This window comes from Ostrea edulis, chromosome 5, assembly GCF_947568905.1.
Source record: "Ostrea edulis chromosome 5, xbOstEdul1.1, whole genome shotgun sequence".
Taxonomy (NCBI): Eukaryota; Metazoa; Mollusca; class Bivalvia; order Ostreida; family Ostreidae; genus Ostrea; species Ostrea edulis.
In genome coordinates, this window is record NC_079168.1 from 48,707,999 (window position 1) to 48,727,480 (window position 19,482).

The 19,482-nt window shown below is 33.8% G+C and overlaps 1 protein-coding gene across 2 annotated transcripts; it reads right to left on the reverse strand.

Moving 5' to 3' along the window:
* Nucleotides 1-5,545: 5,545 nt before the first annotated feature.
* On the reverse strand, nucleotides 5,546-19,227 carry LOC125652253 (cell growth regulator with RING finger domain protein 1-like). 2 transcript variants are annotated; one of them, XM_048881303.2, is made up of 6 exons: nucleotides 19,094-19,227; nucleotides 14,684-14,820; nucleotides 11,201-11,378; nucleotides 10,923-11,064; nucleotides 6,630-6,737; nucleotides 5,546-5,960 (listed from the first exon to the last, which is right to left on the reverse strand). In XM_048881303.2, exons 1-6 carry the CDS (start codon nucleotides 19,165-19,167, stop codon nucleotides 5,562-5,564), a joined length of 1,038 nt encoding a protein of 345 aa, XP_048737260.2. In that variant the 5' UTR covers nucleotides 19,168-19,227; the 3' UTR covers nucleotides 5,546-5,561. The 2 variants fall into 2 exon arrangements, with proteins under 2 accessions (XP_048737260.2, XP_048737259.2); XM_048881302.2 differs by having other exon boundaries at nucleotides 14,684-14,835.
* Nucleotides 19,228-19,482: the final 255 nt, after the last annotated feature.

Genomic DNA, 19,482 nt, shown 5'->3' on the forward strand with positions numbered 1-19,482 from the left:
AAAACAACTGTGAAGAAGATAAATTTTCTCAACAATTTTCCCCCAAACATAGCCTTTTGAAAAATAAATCGATTTTTAATCATCTAAGATATTTTTAAGATAAATGAACTTAAATTTGATTTTAGCTTTACACCTGGTACACTGGGGTTTCTTATCCATTGTGTTCTCAATCGATGGTATATGTACATAAATGTATAACATCACAATGCGAACAAGATCGGTGTGTTTAAAGGGTTTGCCTCATTTGTGATCAATTCATGCACATAAAGTGAAAGTTCGTACATGTACCGGTTGATTGATTGATTGATTGTTTAACGTCCCGCTCGAGAATATTTCACTCATATATGACTCATGAATATGGAGACGTTGTATTGTATGTACCAGTATCTTGCCGAAAGGTGTTGAATCCAAAGAAATACAGTTGAAGAAAAAAAAATCAATTGAAAGAGAATCAATGAAACTATGGTGAATTTTAAAACCCTAGTAGGAAAAATTAACAGATTTATTTCATAATATACATGAAATAGCTAATGGCTAACAGATAAATTATGTTTGAATTGAATTAAAAGGCCATCTCATTAGAAATGAATTAAATTACAATAATATAAAATGGAGAGAGAAAATGGGTATTTCGGTAGGTTAGAGGTATTTCTGTGTTTTCTGAGGGTATTTTGGTAAATCACGGGTATTTCGGTAATTCTATGTACTGTATATTATATGTACTAAAGATGTTTAACGCCACGAGAAAGGGGGGGGGGGGTATTAACCCTGTGTCAGACTGTGTTCTTTATATTTTCCACCCATATGTGTTGCTGTTCGCTAACATGCACCTCTGTGTCAATACCGAAATTACAAGATTCTTGTAAATATTTTGTAAACTTTTAAATCTAATTTTGATTAGACCCTTTGATCCCCTCGCGTATTTATCGCTACATACACGGAGAGTAGCCAGATGTGTCGTATTGATATTGATGGTGGATGATCCTGTTGCAAATTGTTCTACCCTGATTACCTGGGAAATGTAAATCAGAAGCAGTATCCTGATTATATAGTGGTTGTATGCATCTTTATTATGAATCAGCTGTGCAATTTAATTAAACAACACATAAATCACTGCGATTAAATGGCCCTCTAGTTGCAGCATCTAAATCATTATATATCAACCATGCAAGTTTGAATGAAACAGAACATATTGTTGATGAATAAAAAAAACTATGCTTATAAGTACTGAGCAAGAGAAGAGGCCCATAGGCTTTATCAGTTACCTGAATACTAGATATAAGTAACACTAGTTCCAAGGGCTATGAAACCTAGAAAAAAATTCCTGCTCAGAATATCCAAGCTTACTTCTAGTATTCAGCAACAGTATAAAACAAGATGCGTTCTTAATACTTAAATGCCCCCCCAAAATGCCTGTTCCGATGAAAGACTTTACATAATATAATATATATAACATAAAATGATACATGACTAATTTGGACCCATATCCTAAGTTAAAGTCAAAACCAAGGGCTTGTGAAATTCACAATTTTAGTACATTCTTCTCTGCTTTTCCTAAATATGCATTTAGTTTTTATACAGTATCAGCAAACCTAGAGAAGTCTTTCAAATGATAAAGACAATAATCACTATAATAATATTTGGTCCCACCCTCAGGAACCAAAAACCCTTATCCCCGGGATAAGGAAATTTACCATTTTGGTAAAGGAAAACCTGCTCCTTCTAAATGTCCATTTAGTTTCAATTTAGTATGAATAGCATTAAAGAGGATGTTTTTAAAATTTTTGACACATAAATACTTACATATATATACATGTATATATCAAGTTTAGCACTGCTCTGAAGTTACAACCTCTACCCAGGGGGTAATGAAATTTACAATTTTGGGTAGAGACCTTCCTGTTCTAGATCACTATGCATTTAGTTCTTCTTATAAAGTGAAGAACATTTTTGAAAATTGGTCAGACTTTCAGTTTTTGCTCTGCCCCAAGGCCCCTGAGGTGCAGGAGTCCTGAAATTTACAATTTAAGTTACCCTTGGCCCAAAAATGCTTCATACCAAATTTAAAAAGAATTGAAACAATAGTTATTACAAAGAATATGAAAATGTTCAATATTGTCAACACATTTAATCACCAACCAAATGGCCCCACCCTTATAACAAAACCCCTTCTTCTGGGATAATGAAATTTACAATTTTGGTAAAGGGCTATACCTGCTCATTCTCAATCTCCATTAGTTTCAATTTAGCATTAAAGAAGATGTTTTTTAAATGTTTTACACATAAATATTATATATCAAGTTTGGTCCCACCCTGCAGTCAGAATCTCTACCAAGGGGATCATGGAATTTACAATATTGGTAGAGGTCTTCCTGCTCTACATCACCATTCAATTAGTTTTTCTTACACATGTGCAGTTGTAGAGAAGATTTTTGAAAATTTGCCAATTTTTTCCCCTGCCCCTAAGGATCCAGCTGGAGGGTGCAGGAGTCCTGAAATTCACAATTCAAGTTACCCTTGTCCCAAAAATGCTTCATACCAAATTTGAAAAGAATTGGAATGGTAGTTATCTAGAAGTTAAATATGTTCACACAACAAACACTAACCATTTCAGCCATGTACAGTAAATATCATCCTAAAGTTAGATTAATTCCTATATAACTTAAACTATAAAGGTTTAACTTATCAGATCACCTATATAGTAAATGTAACTCAGATGCAGCATCCGATCACAACTCAGGTTGTGTACATAAATATTCTATTGACATCATCCATGCAAGATTGAATATGCATGTACATGTAGGATTAATTTTATTGGAAATAAACCACCCGAAAAACTTTAAACTGCTCTCCATGGACACTAGCTGACAATGTTGGGTGTATTTATTACAATAGCTCTCCAGGCATTCTGTCCCAGCAAGCTAAAATTATACCCATTCTAATACATATTCTATATTGTCCATCCGAAAACAAATAAATATCTCTTGTTGAAGACAGAACATGAAAACAAATTTATATTTTGTTACTGAATGCATCCATGCTTTGAGAATATTGATAAAATACATATAACTAAATACTAGTCTATTTGAATTATGAATTGCAATATGATACAATCAGCCATTGCTAATATTTAGTCCATTATACATGTATTATCTCTGTAAGAATTAAATAAATGTGATCTGCCATTCATCCTATTGAATGTGTTTGATATCTCAATGACATGTCATGAAAATTGTCACTTTCAAACTTATATCTATTATTACTAGAACATTTTTGTTAAATGTTCTTGAAATGTTTATAGTTTTTTTTTTATCACAATGATACCGACAAATACCCACATACTTTAAATGACATTTATTGCACATGCAGTTTTAAGTGCTGCTTGTCGAGTGCTTACTGCACGTGGACAGGTTTTGTTTTATAGGGAGGATGCATTGTACTACATATATATTATTGATGGTTTGTTTTAACACAACTGTTACTTATAATGCTTCAATACAACAAAAATTTGAAAGCAGTAAACTGGTCTATAAAAATAGTGAGTACTTATTTAAATTATCTTCATGAGGAGGCTCTGTAATTTATGTTTAACAAGAAGTCCACATGAGTCTTAACATGATGCAACCCAGCAACAACTTTTCAAATACTTTCTACAGCTGAAACATAGGGCATACAGAGTTACTATAATGAAAAAGGATAGAGGGAGGATTTATTCAATGTGTACATATGCATACACTGCAGAAATCCACAACTTTGACATTTCCACTCACCCCCAAATCCTGAACTCAATGCATCCTTTGTGTTAGGTATTAGATCTTGGTGTAGATACTGCATAGACAGCTTACTTGATTCCTATACAAACTCTAAAGTCTTATGCATTTTACATATATTGGTAAACTTAGCCTCCTCTTGTAGAACTTTATTAATGTATTGAATTGAACATATCTTATTGACAAATCCATCATGCAGAAGGATTAGGCACAAAAACCTGGATAGCTCTCTCTCTTAATTAATCACTGTGACACAAAGGGATAATGAATTTTACAATTTTGGTAACAAGCTTAGAGCTTGTTTAAGTCATACATATAGCTATGGAGCACCAAACTAACATAAACTAAAATAACTGAGGATATCTTTAATTATTTAAAGATATTATCAATTCAATTATTGTGTGCAATAATTGAATTTATGTGACATCAAATCAATTATTGCTCTCATCAACTGAATTCATGTGATCATCGTTTGAACTGATGAGAGCAATAATTAATTTGATGAGAACAATAACTGACTTGTGGTGGAAATATTGCTTGTGAAAATTATTTTAGAGCTTAGTATAAATTATTTGAAGATACAGTTTATCTTGTATTGTATAAGGAATTAATGCTCGAATTCATTTTAAAAAAGCAACAATTCAGTTAAAGAGATCACTAATTAAATTGTGGATATATTGAATTGAAGACATCTCTAATCAGATAGTTGCTCTCTCTACAAGAATTATTCTAGGCATCTTTGAATTAATGATGTCATTAATTCAACTGTAGAGAGCAATAATTCAATTATTACACACATTAATTGAATTGATGCACACAATAATTCAATTGAAGAGAGCAATACTTCAATTGTTGTGTGCATCAATTGAATTGAAGCATACAGGAATTGATTTACTGCTCTCTTCAAATGAATTGTAGCACGCATCAATTTAATTGTTGATATCATTTAGAATTCAAGATAGTAATAATTATTTGAAGAGATCTTTAATTGAATTGTTGCATCCATCAAATAGATTGATGATATCTTCCAATAATTAAAGAACTTGGAATACAATAACAATGAACTTGATAACTGGGAATATATGAAGAATATAGCAGATATCAAAATTATACTTTATACAAAGTAACTGAGATGTCTTTATGACCAATTTCTCAGAATAACAGGAAGGGAAAAAGTGCAACGGATCAGACCGAGATTTGAACCTAGGCCCCCTGAATCTCCAGTTAGGTGCTCTACCAACTGAGTTATCTGGCTACTGGTGATCGAACCCAGCTGACTGCTACATCCCTCCCTCCTTAAATGTCTTCACATTTGAAAACATTAACTCTGAATCTTTTTGCCCCTGCCAGCACTTTCACCTGCAAATCTAGGTGGTCTACGGCACCAAATTAAACAGGAAGGGAGAAAATGCAACGGACCATACTAGGATTTGAACCAGGGTGGAAAGTTAGCTCAGTTGGTAGAGTACCTGACTAGAGATTTTGGGAATCCCGGTTCTAATCCCGGTCTGGTTACTTGCATTTTCTCCCTTCCCGTTACATCAGTTACAACTGAGTTTTACTGTTCATAAACCAGTTTATATTGATTTAGTAGTTTCAGAGAATTAAGTTAAGAAAGTTTTGATAGATGATGAATGACAATGATAGGGCACTAGTAGCAGCTGGTCAATACCTAAACTGATGTTAAATTCTGCTGTTCAACAGCAAACTACGAAAGACAATGTTCGTATAACACAATAATGCTCTCTTACTATAATTTGTCAAAAATAACACAATATATTTGAGTATTTATTATGTAAATCCAAAAAAACTATTCAGTTTCTCATTAAATCTTTCCCACCAACTGTTTGTTGCAATTGTACGCGGATTTGCAATATGTTCTGAATTCTGCTCTTCTTTCACAAACTCTTGGCGGTTGTGCTTTTTTATTCTGAAATATGAAGTGAACACTTCTCTACACACGGGACATTTGTCTAATTTATTTACACATGTGCTACACACACATCCATGACGGCATGGTAGTAGTACAATCATCATTTCCGCACTCTGACATACACAGCAAGAGTCTACATCAACAGGGTCGGTAACTTGTTCTTCACTGTTTCCACTAGTACTCTGCTGGAATTGTGGATCGCTGTAGCAGCGTCTCTCAGTCTCTGCACTTGAACTTTCTGTTGACACATAATAAGGCTACAAAATAAGAATTGAAGTTCCTGACTATAAAATCTGAAGTGAGACAGACTGCACAAAGACAATTCAGCCCTGTTGTCTATATCTTAGTATTGATACACCATCATTTTGTAGCGGATGCCTCTAGCCAGTTATTAAACTGTAACATTATATTTACAAGTTCTTTTTAGAAATAATTCAAGTAAATACATGTATACATTGATTCAATGTGATTTGTTCCAGATTCTCTAACTTTGATATTTCCTAAACGAAAAACAAAACAAAACAAGCCCATGTATGCACAATCTAATTAAAATTAGATGTTAGATCCGCTCGCGTACTCGCATACATAACGTTATGTATGCGAGTACACGAGCGGATCTAACATCTAATTTTAATTAGATTGATGTATGCAACAAGAAAAGTCCTTGCACTGACAAAACCCACTTTTAGTTCAGTTCATTTCTAAATGTGACTACTCATTTTAACAAAAATGGTCTGCAATGTAATTGTAAAACTTTGCATATTGATAATTTTGTCAAAACATGATATTATGAAGCACTTAGAAATGTTCATGTCGAATGACATTGAAAAGCCCTTTGTATGCACATAATGTTTTAGGATATTTTGTTTACCTCTGTTTTACTTGATGTCTCGTGGTGATATTGATTTAGATGATAGTTGACTTACATGTAGAGTGGTTACTTTATCTTCGTTGGTGATAAGATACTGGAATAAAACTTGTGAATCCAGACGAACTTGTGTATCTTTAATATGTAAGACAGACAACATTATGACCTGTAATGAAATACATAATTCTATAAAACTTGCCAAGGTACAATATTTTATATCTCAGGGAAACAGGGGTTAAGCCCATTTTATAATTAGGGTGGGGGTGTTTCTATGTATGTGGTAACACTGACTCACAGTTACAAAGAATATTTACCCTAGCCCCTGTGGTACACCCCTCTCTGCTTTATCTTAATTTGCATTTAGTTTTTATACAGTATCGGCAAAATTAAAGAAGTCTTCCAAATGATAAATAATCACTATGACTACTTAAATGGCCTCATCATGTTACCAAAACCCCTACCCCTGGGATAAAAAAAATTACAATTTTGATAAAGGGCTACCATCTCTTTCTAAATATCCATGTAGTTTCAATTTAGTATCAATAACATAAAACATGTTATCTAACCTGAATGTTTTACATATTAAACACTATATGCCAAATTTGGTCCCATCCTGGAGTCAGAACCTCTACTTTGGGGATCAAGAAATTTATAGTTTCTTCCTGCTCTACATGACTATGCATTTAGTCTTTCTTACTTTTGGCATTTTTTTTGCCCCACCCCTAACACCCCTAAGGTCTAACCTCTCCATATGAGTGAAAAATTCTCGAGAGGATCTACATTGAACAAGATACAATCAACCAAAGGGTCAATTATCAACAAACACATATTCAGTGGCGGATTTGGAGCCCCTCTTCTTGTTTTCCCCACAAATTTACAAAATAATGTGAATAAAACTCCAGATTTGGCACCCAAAATGGCTGAGTATTTTGGCATACTTGACTTTCACATGTGGGGCCCTCCTTTTTCGAAAATCCTGAATGCGCCATTGACTTTTAATCCCCTTTTTCCAATGACTCTGCTCTGATCCAAAAATCCCACCCTGGGATCATGAACATTACAAAGACCTTCCTGTTCTACTTGACTATGAATTTAGTTTTTCTTACAGATGTGCAATTGCACAGAAGATACACATATTTGGAAAATTAGTAAATTTTTGCACCACCCCTAAGGCCCAAGGGATGCAGGAGTCCTGAAATTTACGATTCATGTTCCCCTGTCTCAAAGATGCTACATTCCAAATTGGAAAAGAATTGGAAGGGTAGTTATCAAGAAGTTAAAAATGTTCAATTGTTCATGCATGAATGACAACAACAGACACAGACCCAATAGGTGACCTGAGTGACTCAGATGACTTAACAAGAGTACCGTACACAGTGACATTAATTATCAAACATGGCTAAACTGCCAGGAGTTGTAGAACTTTACTTAAGATAGTATCAACCATCATCAAATTGTGACATACTTTGTTTCCTAACATATGAATAAAGGAAGGTCAGCAATATGTTACCTGGTCTTATAGATTTTCATATCTATTCAGAGTAGCTTATTTGATATATGGGTTAACCTATAAATGTGTAGATCATTGGTTTGAATTTCACAGAATTTGAATTCTTTAATGTAACATTAAAATGTACTTGTGCAAGGGTATATATGCAAAATCTATAAATTTAACAACTTTACATGTAATTTTTTCAAAAATTGAAGGAACTCAAAATTTTTGCCATAGGCACATCTTCAATACCCTTAGTTACCAACATTCTGTAAAATAAGAAGGTCCTCCCTTTAGAATTGTGGGAGGAGTTAGCTGGACAAATTATGTAACCTCCATATAACATTAATTTTTCAGATAAAGGGGCAAAACTCCTGCAAACGAAGTCAAAATTGCAACATGATCTGGAGTGACCCATATAAAAAAGCTACATAGTAAGTTTCAGCTTGATATGTGACAAAATGAAAATTGAAACAGAAAACCCTGAATGGATGGACAGACGTACAGACATCACTGTACCAAAATATGTCCTGTCTAAAGACGGGCATATAAAAAGCAAATGCAATGGGCAACACTAGATGTGGCTATGCCCTGGAGATGTAGGTAAGTGAAACACAGAGTACAATGCTGAAAATCACCAACAGTAGTTACTTGTACCCATGTAGCACCAACTAATGTAATCCCCATCAACTAATGTAATCCTGATTACATTAAGCGGTTGCAAATGTAATCCCTTTCCAATTGATTACAAAAGTGGTTGATAATGTAGATATCACCAAATATAATACCTTTCTGTTGTATGATTCAATCCCCTAAACTAAGTTTGTTTACTCAGTTTCTTTTGATTATGATTTGCTATCATCAATGATATTATTAAGGTCTTCTGTTTTCAGCTCTTTCTTAGGATACCCCCCCCCCCCTTCCTTTTGTGGTTTTTGTGTTGTTGTTTTTTATTACAAATTTTGGGACAATGATAGTGCAAAAATTACCCATTCGATTTTCATGAAACTTTCAGACATTATTAAACATAATATAAACTTTCATGCCTTTTTAAATTTAGAATATGTCACTTCTGGTTCAAAAATTTGAAGCTTTTCTGAATCTTAAATACGATTTTCTGCATGCATCTCCTACAAAAGTAATAAATAGAGGGAACTAAGATGTCTTTGGTAGAGAGTTAAATGTTTACACTTATGCCATATTGCATTTCAGTAAATCTGAATTGTAAGGTGCCAGGGCCCATTGTGGCTCAATAAGGCATTGTTAACATTTCATAAATTTCCACATGTTTTCTTTCATAAACTGTACACATTTTATGAAGATATTTTGAATGAAAATTGTACCAACATGCACAGGCATTCATTTGATACCAAAAAAGGGGGGCTACATTTAGGGACCAGAAAACAACAAAAACTTTTGACGTTACTGAAAAAAGATGAATTTATAATGTATTTCATAAGCAAAGTTGTTTATTGTGAAGATACCTATCTGACAATAAATACATCAGTCCCTTGTCTTCCGTAATTAATTTACTGTAAACGCCGCAATTTACGAGTGACTGTTATTTACTTTAAAATACGATTACAAGATTTTTGTATAAATTACCCTCACGCTTACTATTCCCATAGTTCAGTAATTTATGAATGAAAGATACTGACACTGCATGATTTAACACTACACATATGGTTTGAAAAGGAAATACATGTAATTTACAGTGTGCCATGATTGATGATGCCATCACAGGTGACACAATGAATTTCTTGTTTTGTTCCAGTTCATGTACTTTTAACAGGAATTTCATAGAATCCACAGTTTTTCCATACTTAACACAGACTAATGTAATCTCTGCCAGCTTATGTAATCCCTATTACATTGAGAATGCACCGGCTAATGTAATCCCTTTCCAATGGATTACACACGTGGTTCACAAAGTAGATATCACCTGCAATATCAACCGCTAATGTAATACCTGTCTTATTTTATTATTATATTACCAAACTGACTTTGAGAGATACCGTTTACTCAGTTTCTTCTGATGACAATTTGTATTGATAAATATTTCCAATGGAAGACTTTATAGTAATTCTATTATTATGTCTCCCCATCCCAGAAAGGGGGCATATTGTTTTAGTGTAAATTTTTCTCTTTAATTAAGCTTTTTTATATGTTTTTCGATAACAAGCTTTCGTGAATTGAAATCGCAGACTTTCAGCCCCTTAAAATCGGATTCCCTAATTACTGTCTAAATTAATTAATGTACTACAGACAGTCGGACAGAGAGATCAAAATCTATAGGTGTCTGTCTTTAATAGTCAATTACCTTTGTAAGAAATATGAAAGCTTAATGTTGAAAAGATATTGTGTTACAACAAAAGTAATAATGGACAATGGGATTCCTATAGTCCTTTTGCATAATAATGATAATAATAGCCTTTATTTATCCAGGATAACACAAATTAGCATATAGCTAGTTTCCATTGTGGTCCTGCATTAAAACATCAATGCAGGGCCCTAATAAATTGGTGTCGTTCTCTTATGGTCAACTCGTTCTGTATAAGATTTGAAAATTGCTTGAGTTAAAGTGTCACAATGGATATACTTACAGAAGTACAAAGCAGAAGGACACCAAATTTTATAGGTGTCTTCCTCGAATTGCAAAGTACTGTCTTCTGTACAAAACTTGAAAACATTACAGGGAAAACGGTTGGAGTTATTACATGTACATTACAACAAAAGTGTTGGAAAGACAGATGGATGGATGAACAGGAGGTCAATATGATTTCCTATAAGGCTCCCATATTTTCAATGTGGGGCCTAGAGATATTGAATATGGATCTCAGTGTTTCAACATTTCCTTACAATCTGCAAATCCTCTGTCAATGGTTCCTCCAGAGTACAGGCTACAACAGCAGGGTAAGTTTTCCTTGGGGAAGCTTCACTATGCTGTTTTACATTCACTGGTATTTCTATCTGCCATTCAGAGTTTTCACATATTTGGGACCTGGAATATAATTTGTAGAATTTGACAGTGTATAGTACTTAATAAGTGCAATATAATACATTACTAGAATTCATTTACACAGGTCCTCAAACTTAATATGCACAACAACAAAATGTATATTTTTGTTCTGCAGTACTTCTCTAAATAATTGGTGTTTCCCATTTTCTTTTCCCCAAGAAAGAGTCCTTCTTGAATTCTGCCGTGAAGAACCTGCCATGGATGTTGAATTTCCTTGTAAAATTCATCTATTTCTGCTCCCCAGAAGAGGCTTACAAAAGCTGGCTTCACAAGTGACAACTGGAGATTCAGGTCATCTATAAAAGAATATTCTATCTAATCAAATGAATGGAAATTAAATGCATTTGGTCTAGAGATAAAAATATAGTTATTAGGAATATCAGTCTTGGATATATACATGTATATACACATGGGAAAAAATATTGCGACACCATTTTCTCTCTCTTGCCTTATCACTATAAGATGAATTCCAGGTAACAATTTTCAAGTTTGACGTTAATTTTTAATAGCATCACTTGATCTCTAAAAATGTAAAACACCATCAGTAAATGTACATTCATTGTCATTATTTTTCTAAGATAATTCTTTTTCTAAGATAAGAAGACATGATATTTTAAGGAAAATTTACAGTAAATAACTGCTTCTGTCTATTCAAATGTCTATAATTTGTCTATTATCTATCTATTGTCTATTAATAAAGATAGATAAGGTGAACATGTTATATTAAACATACGCTGTTAGTATTCTGCTTACCAGGGTAATTTCTATTGAAATTCATTGCTTGTCAATTGCAACTATGAAGACACATTTTGTTTCAATCTAGCTAGATCAGGTTTTTTAGAGCACATGTGAATACAAGTATATATATACTCCACAAACTCCTTAACCAATTTTGTGCCATTAACGAAATTGTTGGAACATATGTTTTCTCTTCTATTTTTCCCCAGTTATTTTAATTTATAATAATAAATGATATGATGGTTTATTTTATGAGTCTAGAATTTGTCCTTCTTGGACTGTTTCCTTTTACCATCATTCAGATATGGGAATCATTACCAAATATGAATACAAGTCAAGGTCAGGTGATTTTCAGCTGTTACATTTGAATAACTTACTGGTCAATTATATCCTATTTTACATACTTGAAAGCATTTATATATTTTCAAAAAAATACAGAAAAATATAAATAATGAAATGTCTTTCTTTGGTTGGTTAACAAGAAATGAAGATTGCAAACATTACAGAAAAAAATTGCATAATCTGCAAACACGGGTTGTGCTTTTTTTCTGCATTGTTTGCAACCTTCATGTCCCATTAAAGCAAATTAAGTAAACTTAAAACTAAACAGGTTTCTTTTTCAGTATGTAGTGTAAGTTCCATTCACATGAATGACAGACTCTAGGTGTCTTTTAAGTCTCTGATCAAACGTTGAATTTGACGTTGTGTAGAGCTTGCCACTCCTGATGCAGTGCCTGTGTCAGTTCATCGAATGTTTGAATCCACGGTGTCCTTTGACAAACTTGGTGACCAATGATATCCCAAATGTGCTCAAAAGGGTTCAAATGTGGACTTTGAGCAGGCCATGGTAGTGTCACAACTGATTTTCTACAGAGAAAATCCTGCACAGAAAGAGCAAGATGTGGTCTGGCATTGTCATCCATGAGCAATGGCCTCGGTCGAAGAGGACGATTGTCAAAATGAGGCACAACACTTGCAGCAAGAATGTCCTTCTGGTAATTTTGTACATTAAGGTTGCTCCTAACTGAAAATATCCAGCTTACAGTCAAAGGAAACACAGTCCAACACTATAACTGATCCACCACAAAATGAAATTGTCTCTCCAATATTTCATTCAGCATATGCAGCTATAGATTGTCACTACACACACATTTGCCATGTGATTGTAGCAAAATGTGACTCTCATCTGACCAATGGACTTTCCTCCATGAGGTTAGGTTCAAATGTTGGCGAGCTTAACACCATTGCATTTGTGATACTTTGTGGTTGGATGTAGGGAAGTCTCTTTATGGGTCTTCCTGCATGATAGCCAAATGACTTCAGTCAATTCCACACTGTTCTCATTTAAAGCAAACAATGTGGCAACCATTCTTTTCATGAAATCGAGCTATTAGTAAAACATTTCATCTAATTATCCTTCTGAGTGCATTGTACTCTTGAACAGATGTTTTACAGGGTCTTCCAGATCTTGCACGATCTTTGACATCATTCATTAATTGTCTACAGATGGCTAAATGGTGATGACAAATTTGTCTCAATGACATACCTGCTTCAGGCATTCCAATAACCTGCCATCGGATTGCATTTGAGACTTATGGAGGACCCATAATTTCGATGTGCAAGAAAAGTAAACCTAATTTGTGAAACTGTACAGGTTAAATAAAGAGCTAAAACACTGTGTTCAAAACTTGCAATTTTGTTGGAAGTGAGACTCTCAGCCAACAGAGTGGACAATAGACAATTGAATACAGGTATATTGTAAACAAAGGTAAAGACCAAATTGCTTTACTAAATTCAAAATTATTGCTGTTTTCAAAAATGTTACAAAGGAGTAACTTTGTTAATGGGATACTTTTCTCCATATGTATATATATATATTCTTAAGGTTATTCCACACATCATACTATTTTTGAAATCCATCTCTGTGCTAAAATTTTAGAATCATGGATTCTTTGCAGTGTGTGATTTAGGCTGATGCTCATACATGTACATGTGTGTATAAATAACATTTAGTTAGTCTTTGCATTAGAATGATGTCAAAATGTAGAGCAGATCATTAAATATACCCATAACACAGTATTAATGGATTCTGGAATTATTTTAATTTTTGGAATTTACAAAGCTGTTGAAAAAAGACTTCAGTCACAATTGATTAACAATATTATAATAAAATCAAATGTTGTGACTAACTATATGCCAATTTACAATAGTCACAACACTTGACTTTATTATCATTAATTAGTTGTGACTAGAGACTTTAATAAATCCAGAATCCACTAATACACTGTTGCTATAACAATTCTTAAGTTACTTTTCAAAATTACTCCTATCAGTAATTTATATGCATAGAAGGCAGAACTAAGACAATTATCATTTTAAAATTATATTTTGAGACTGTTTCAATAAGTATGTCTTCAGCAACATTCATAATGCAAAATGTTTTCATATCTTTGGGAATTCAATATTTAAGCAGTAAACCCCCATTGACATTTACAGAGAAATGATTCAGTAAGGACTTAAGGATTTGATAATGAAATTCAGGTAAAATAAATATATAGTAAATTTTCACTGCTACAGTTGCAATATACTAATAATCCTTTATATTATACAGTCTTGGACACAACTGTAAATTGAGGCATTTTAAATTCAATGTTTATTAATCCATTCACTTCAATATTAAACTCATTTTGTAGATGCTGCTCTACAAAAAAACTTGAGCTGTCCATTACTGTACCACTATTGCCATAGCTATCGTTAAATGGTAACAACTATAACTTGTTTAATCCTTAAGAAATCCCACAAACAAATTTCAACGGTTTGTTTACAAACCACTCCATAGTGACCAGCAATACAACTGATGTACCTTTTATGCTGCTCTTGAACTGGCTTGAAAAAGCAATGTGGAATGGATTGAAAACTTCTTGCACATGAACTTCTTGTGTTGATTTTGGATGATGAACTGCATTTACATTTTGCAAGATTATTTCTTCCCAATTAAATCTACAAGAAATGATTCTTCAAACAATCATAAATAACTTCAATCATAATTTGTATAAAGTGGAAAATGTTTTTATTCAGTGCATTAAATTCTTGCATAAACATATTCTACAATAAATATTTCTTTCTAATTTCATAATATGTTGGGAATTACAAAAAAGTCTTATGGGCCACAACATCCAGCTGAATTACCTTGAATATACATTATATGTCATTACTTGACAATTTGTGCCTTTGTAGTTCTTGAGGATTTTCAAAATTTCTAACAATTATTCTTGTGTAAAACTTTAATTTCCACCCTTACCCTGGAGGTTGTCATGGTTTGAATACACTTGACTCTACACTATATGAGGATACCGGCATGCATATGAATTTGACATATTGTAGATGTAGACTTGTGATTCTTGAGACGATCTTTCCTTGGTAACACTTTTTTCTTGTATCATTTATCAGTTTGATTTAATAAGAGGCCCAAGGGCCACACTGCTCACCTGAGTTATCTTGTTCCATATTTAAAGATTTTCCTTATATTTGCCTGTAAAACTTTGATCCCTATTGTGGCCCCAACCTACTTCACTGTACAGTAATCTGTGTTCAACTGTTCATAGGAGCAGTGAATGCAAAAGCAATACGCAATTTCCGAGTTGCCAAATAGTTCTTTCCCTCTGTGGAACTCTTGCGCACAGTGAGACGCAAAACATACCTTTGTCCACACTCTTTGGGTACAAATGCTTATCGCTGTCTTCATATATTGACTAAAAGTTGACTATCAGACATCATGCAACCACCCAAACTTCTGGGACATGCAATTTTAGTAAGTTTATTAGTATTTAATAATAAATAGCTAAAACAAAAAGCAATAATCACCATCTTTTTTTTTTTATGAAAGTATCACTTGTACAAAAGAGGAAATAAAAAATAATTTCACATTTAATCTAATGGCCTAATTGAAACAAATATTATTCTTGATATGGTCAGTGTAATGTATACCAACGGCTGATTTAAACAAAATTTATGCTTTTATCCTTATTTGCATAGCTAGTCTATAATACATGTATACATCTTGTACCCACCCAAGAATACTGAATGTACCTCCATCACAGAAGAGCTGATATCTTGGAAGTTGTGTATTTGTGGTTAGAGGAGTGGCAAAGTTTAAACTCTATTGTTCATTTTTGGATGCTTTTGAGGGACTTTAGAAATATCAATACTTGGATAGTGTCGATGTACTATATACGTTTGCTGTTGAGATGTAATAAACGGGTGATATAAGGAGGGGAAAAAAGGGCTAAAGTGTCTGGAAGGAAAAAAAAAAATGGGCCGAAATGTCTTTGGGTCAAAGTGTCTAAAGAAGTTTTAGGGCCAAAACGTTTGGGCTGAAGTGTCTATGGGCTGCACCGTTTTGTGTTTATCTTTTGTGGCATATCAAAACTATCTGGACATGGTCGAGTACAAAAAATAATTTTTTTAAAAAAATGTATAACTCGGAAGCTGGAAACAGGAGTTCGCAATTTTGTCATTAAAGTCAATAGAATTCACTCGATTGACCAAGCCATGAGCTATGCATAGCGCATAGCTCATGGCTTGGTCAATCGAGTGAATCTCATTGACTTTATCGATAAACAGATAAAATTTCAAACTCCTGACCTGGAGATAGTTGGTAAAATGGGTAGTAAAAAACCGGGCCAGGTCACCTTCGTAATCCGAATTTTTTAGTTTTCTTCGTTACTTTATTTTCGTTTGATGTGAAACTTCTTAATCTTAATTTGGATGATGCATTGGATCTTCGCTACAAGACTTACAGCATCATTTTGCTTCACTGTGAAAATATCAACATTTGTTTATTTCTAGTTGGTAAAATGGGTAGCGAGAAAAAATACACATTTTTCTGTGATTACAACTGATATATGTTACACAACAATGAAACCAGACAGACATGATTTAGATAAATGTCATGATAATTTATCATCAAAATGCTGCAGTATCTGTTATGTGAGTCTTATATATTTCATATTTATGATTCATTAAAACCCGGGTCAAAAGGAAACCGGATACGGGTAACCCATGGCCGAACATTAAAATTCCCAATAAAATGAGGGTGTTAGCTGTCACTTTCATCTTTGACACATCCTGAACGTAATTCAGCTTCCCATCAATACTTCTCATTACCAGCTCGTTAGAGTTATCGCGCTTTGATGACTCTTGTGCGTCATTGGTAAGAAAATGCACAAGTCTCACGAGCAAGTGCGAGATTACTGGGACATAAACAAAACGTTCATAGCAACACATCCCCCCTTTAAGAGTTAAAATTCATGTTGTGTTTTAAAATAAAATGACTATTGGTCAAACTGCATTTTTCAGATATTCTAACACTATTTTATTAAAAAGATGTTACATGTTTTTTAAACTCCACCACACCTATTTTAAACATTCCAAACAACAATCGATGTTCTCTGTTCTAAGTCCATCAATATTTTGTAATTTTCAAAATAGTTTCGATGCAGTTTAGAAATGCATTAGTTGTGCTAATTAGTGTTATAAGTGTCTAAAAAAAAAATGCAGTTTGGAATATGTATAACTTGTTCTAAAATATGGGAATTGAGGGGGGGCGGGGTGTACATGTACAATTACAAAGTCCATGCCATATGAACCTGTCCTAATTGTATGATAAAATAGAATGTCTTCATAGTCTGACAGAATAACTTTAAAATAATATTAATTACAAGAAAAGTTCTTGTGTTGTTAGTGCATATAGGTTTTTCCCTTCACAGTTCTTCTTGCGATTGATGCTTTAATAAATATCGGTCAGATTTGGCAAATTTAGTACCATCTCTCCCTCACATAGTTTAATAAGTTCGTCTGTTTTCTTGTAAGAATAATCAATTCCTAAATTTGACTTTACAATTTTAATCAGTGTTGTGGTTTGCAGTCGATTATAATATGTATTCGATACCATAATTCATATTACGTATGCTTAAGTAATGTGTTTACATTATGTTGTCCCGGTAGCACGACTTTACGCGCCTTTAATTTGAAGAGTTCCACTAATGGAAATGATAAGTATTACTAATAGATTATGAATGGATATCACTTTGATCTCACAATTACGGTTAATTAATCAAAAACATTAGCAATTAAATCGGAATAAATAACACCAGCCCAAGTCAACCGCATCCAGTTTCCTCTTGGCCCGGTTTTGGAAAAATCGCCGATAAGTAAAATAAAAGGCATTGAAATGGTCAAATAATGCATTGAATATCAAATTCAAAAACTCTCTATGAATTGAAAAAATGCAAAGTTTTCAGCAGCATGCAGGTGCATAGTTTATAGAAAATATGCAACAATGTGTGTTCTGGTCTCGCTACCCATTTTACCAACCAGATTTTATATAATCATTGCATTCTTTATCTGTAGGTACTATATTTAATATATGTGCTAAATTTTGTACCGAAGACTAAATGTATCATTAAGAATATATTCTGTAAAATTCAAAACAGACAAAGATATATCAACGAAAGAAACTAAAGAAATCGGTTTACGAAGGTGACCCGGCCCGGTTTTTACAGTACCCATTTTACTAATCCGAGATTCCTCTGACTCTTAACCCTGCTTTTATTTTGTGACTTCTGTGGGGGAGAGTCAGAGCGGACTCCATATTGAAAAGTGGGAATTCAGCGACACCAGCTGGTGTCGCTGCTTTACCTACCTCTTACAACTTTATTTCGCGGACCCATCTTCCAAGACGCGAGGATTCAGTTATCGGAAGATTATTCTACAAATACATCATGATTAATACGATGCTATCGCCGTTTAAACGGCCCTAACACCGACAAATAGAGCATCACTTGAATTAGGTCGCCGCCTCGCCATTCGATTTCTTTGCGCATGACGTCAGCACATGTAAACACAAAATTCCATCGTTTAAACGGCGATAGCATCGTATTAATCATGATGTATTTGTAGAATAATCTTCCGATAACTGAATCCTCGCGTCTTGGAAGATGGGTCCGCGAAATATAGTTGTAAGAGGTTGGTAAAGCAGCGACACCAGATGGTGTCGCTGAATTCCCACTTTTCAATATGGAGTCCGCTCTGACTCTCCCCCGCACATGTCAAATATAAAAGCGGGGGTAAGAGTCAGAGGAATCTCGGATTACCATTTTACCAACTATCTGATCTGGAAATAAAAGAATTAGATCTACATCTGAAATGTGATTCTAGTGATTGTTCCGTGGCTTAGACACAATTGAAAATGTACTTGAAAGTATTTCAATACCTTTTTAGAATTATCACAAATGTTAATGCAATTAATATATAGGCAAAAATCTGCTCTATCTCTCCTTTCTCCATTCTCTCATCTCTGTCAAGTAATGTTTATGTTTTACCGGAAGTTTCGTCGCATGTAGCAAGTTGCAAGGACAGTTTTCATTGGCTCAAGATAAATATTCCCCTTTACGTTGATTGGAAAATTTTCCTGAAAGGAGGGGGCTCATTGGCCAATGTTGTAACGTCAAGGAAGTCGGTTCAGCTGAATTTATTGCGAATGGCATAGAAAATACAGATGAGTTACATTAAGGACCAGTATTTCATCACCAGAGACGACTGAGACGACAGAGAAAAATGAATCAAGACATTAATTACTTCATCATGAAGAAATTACGAATG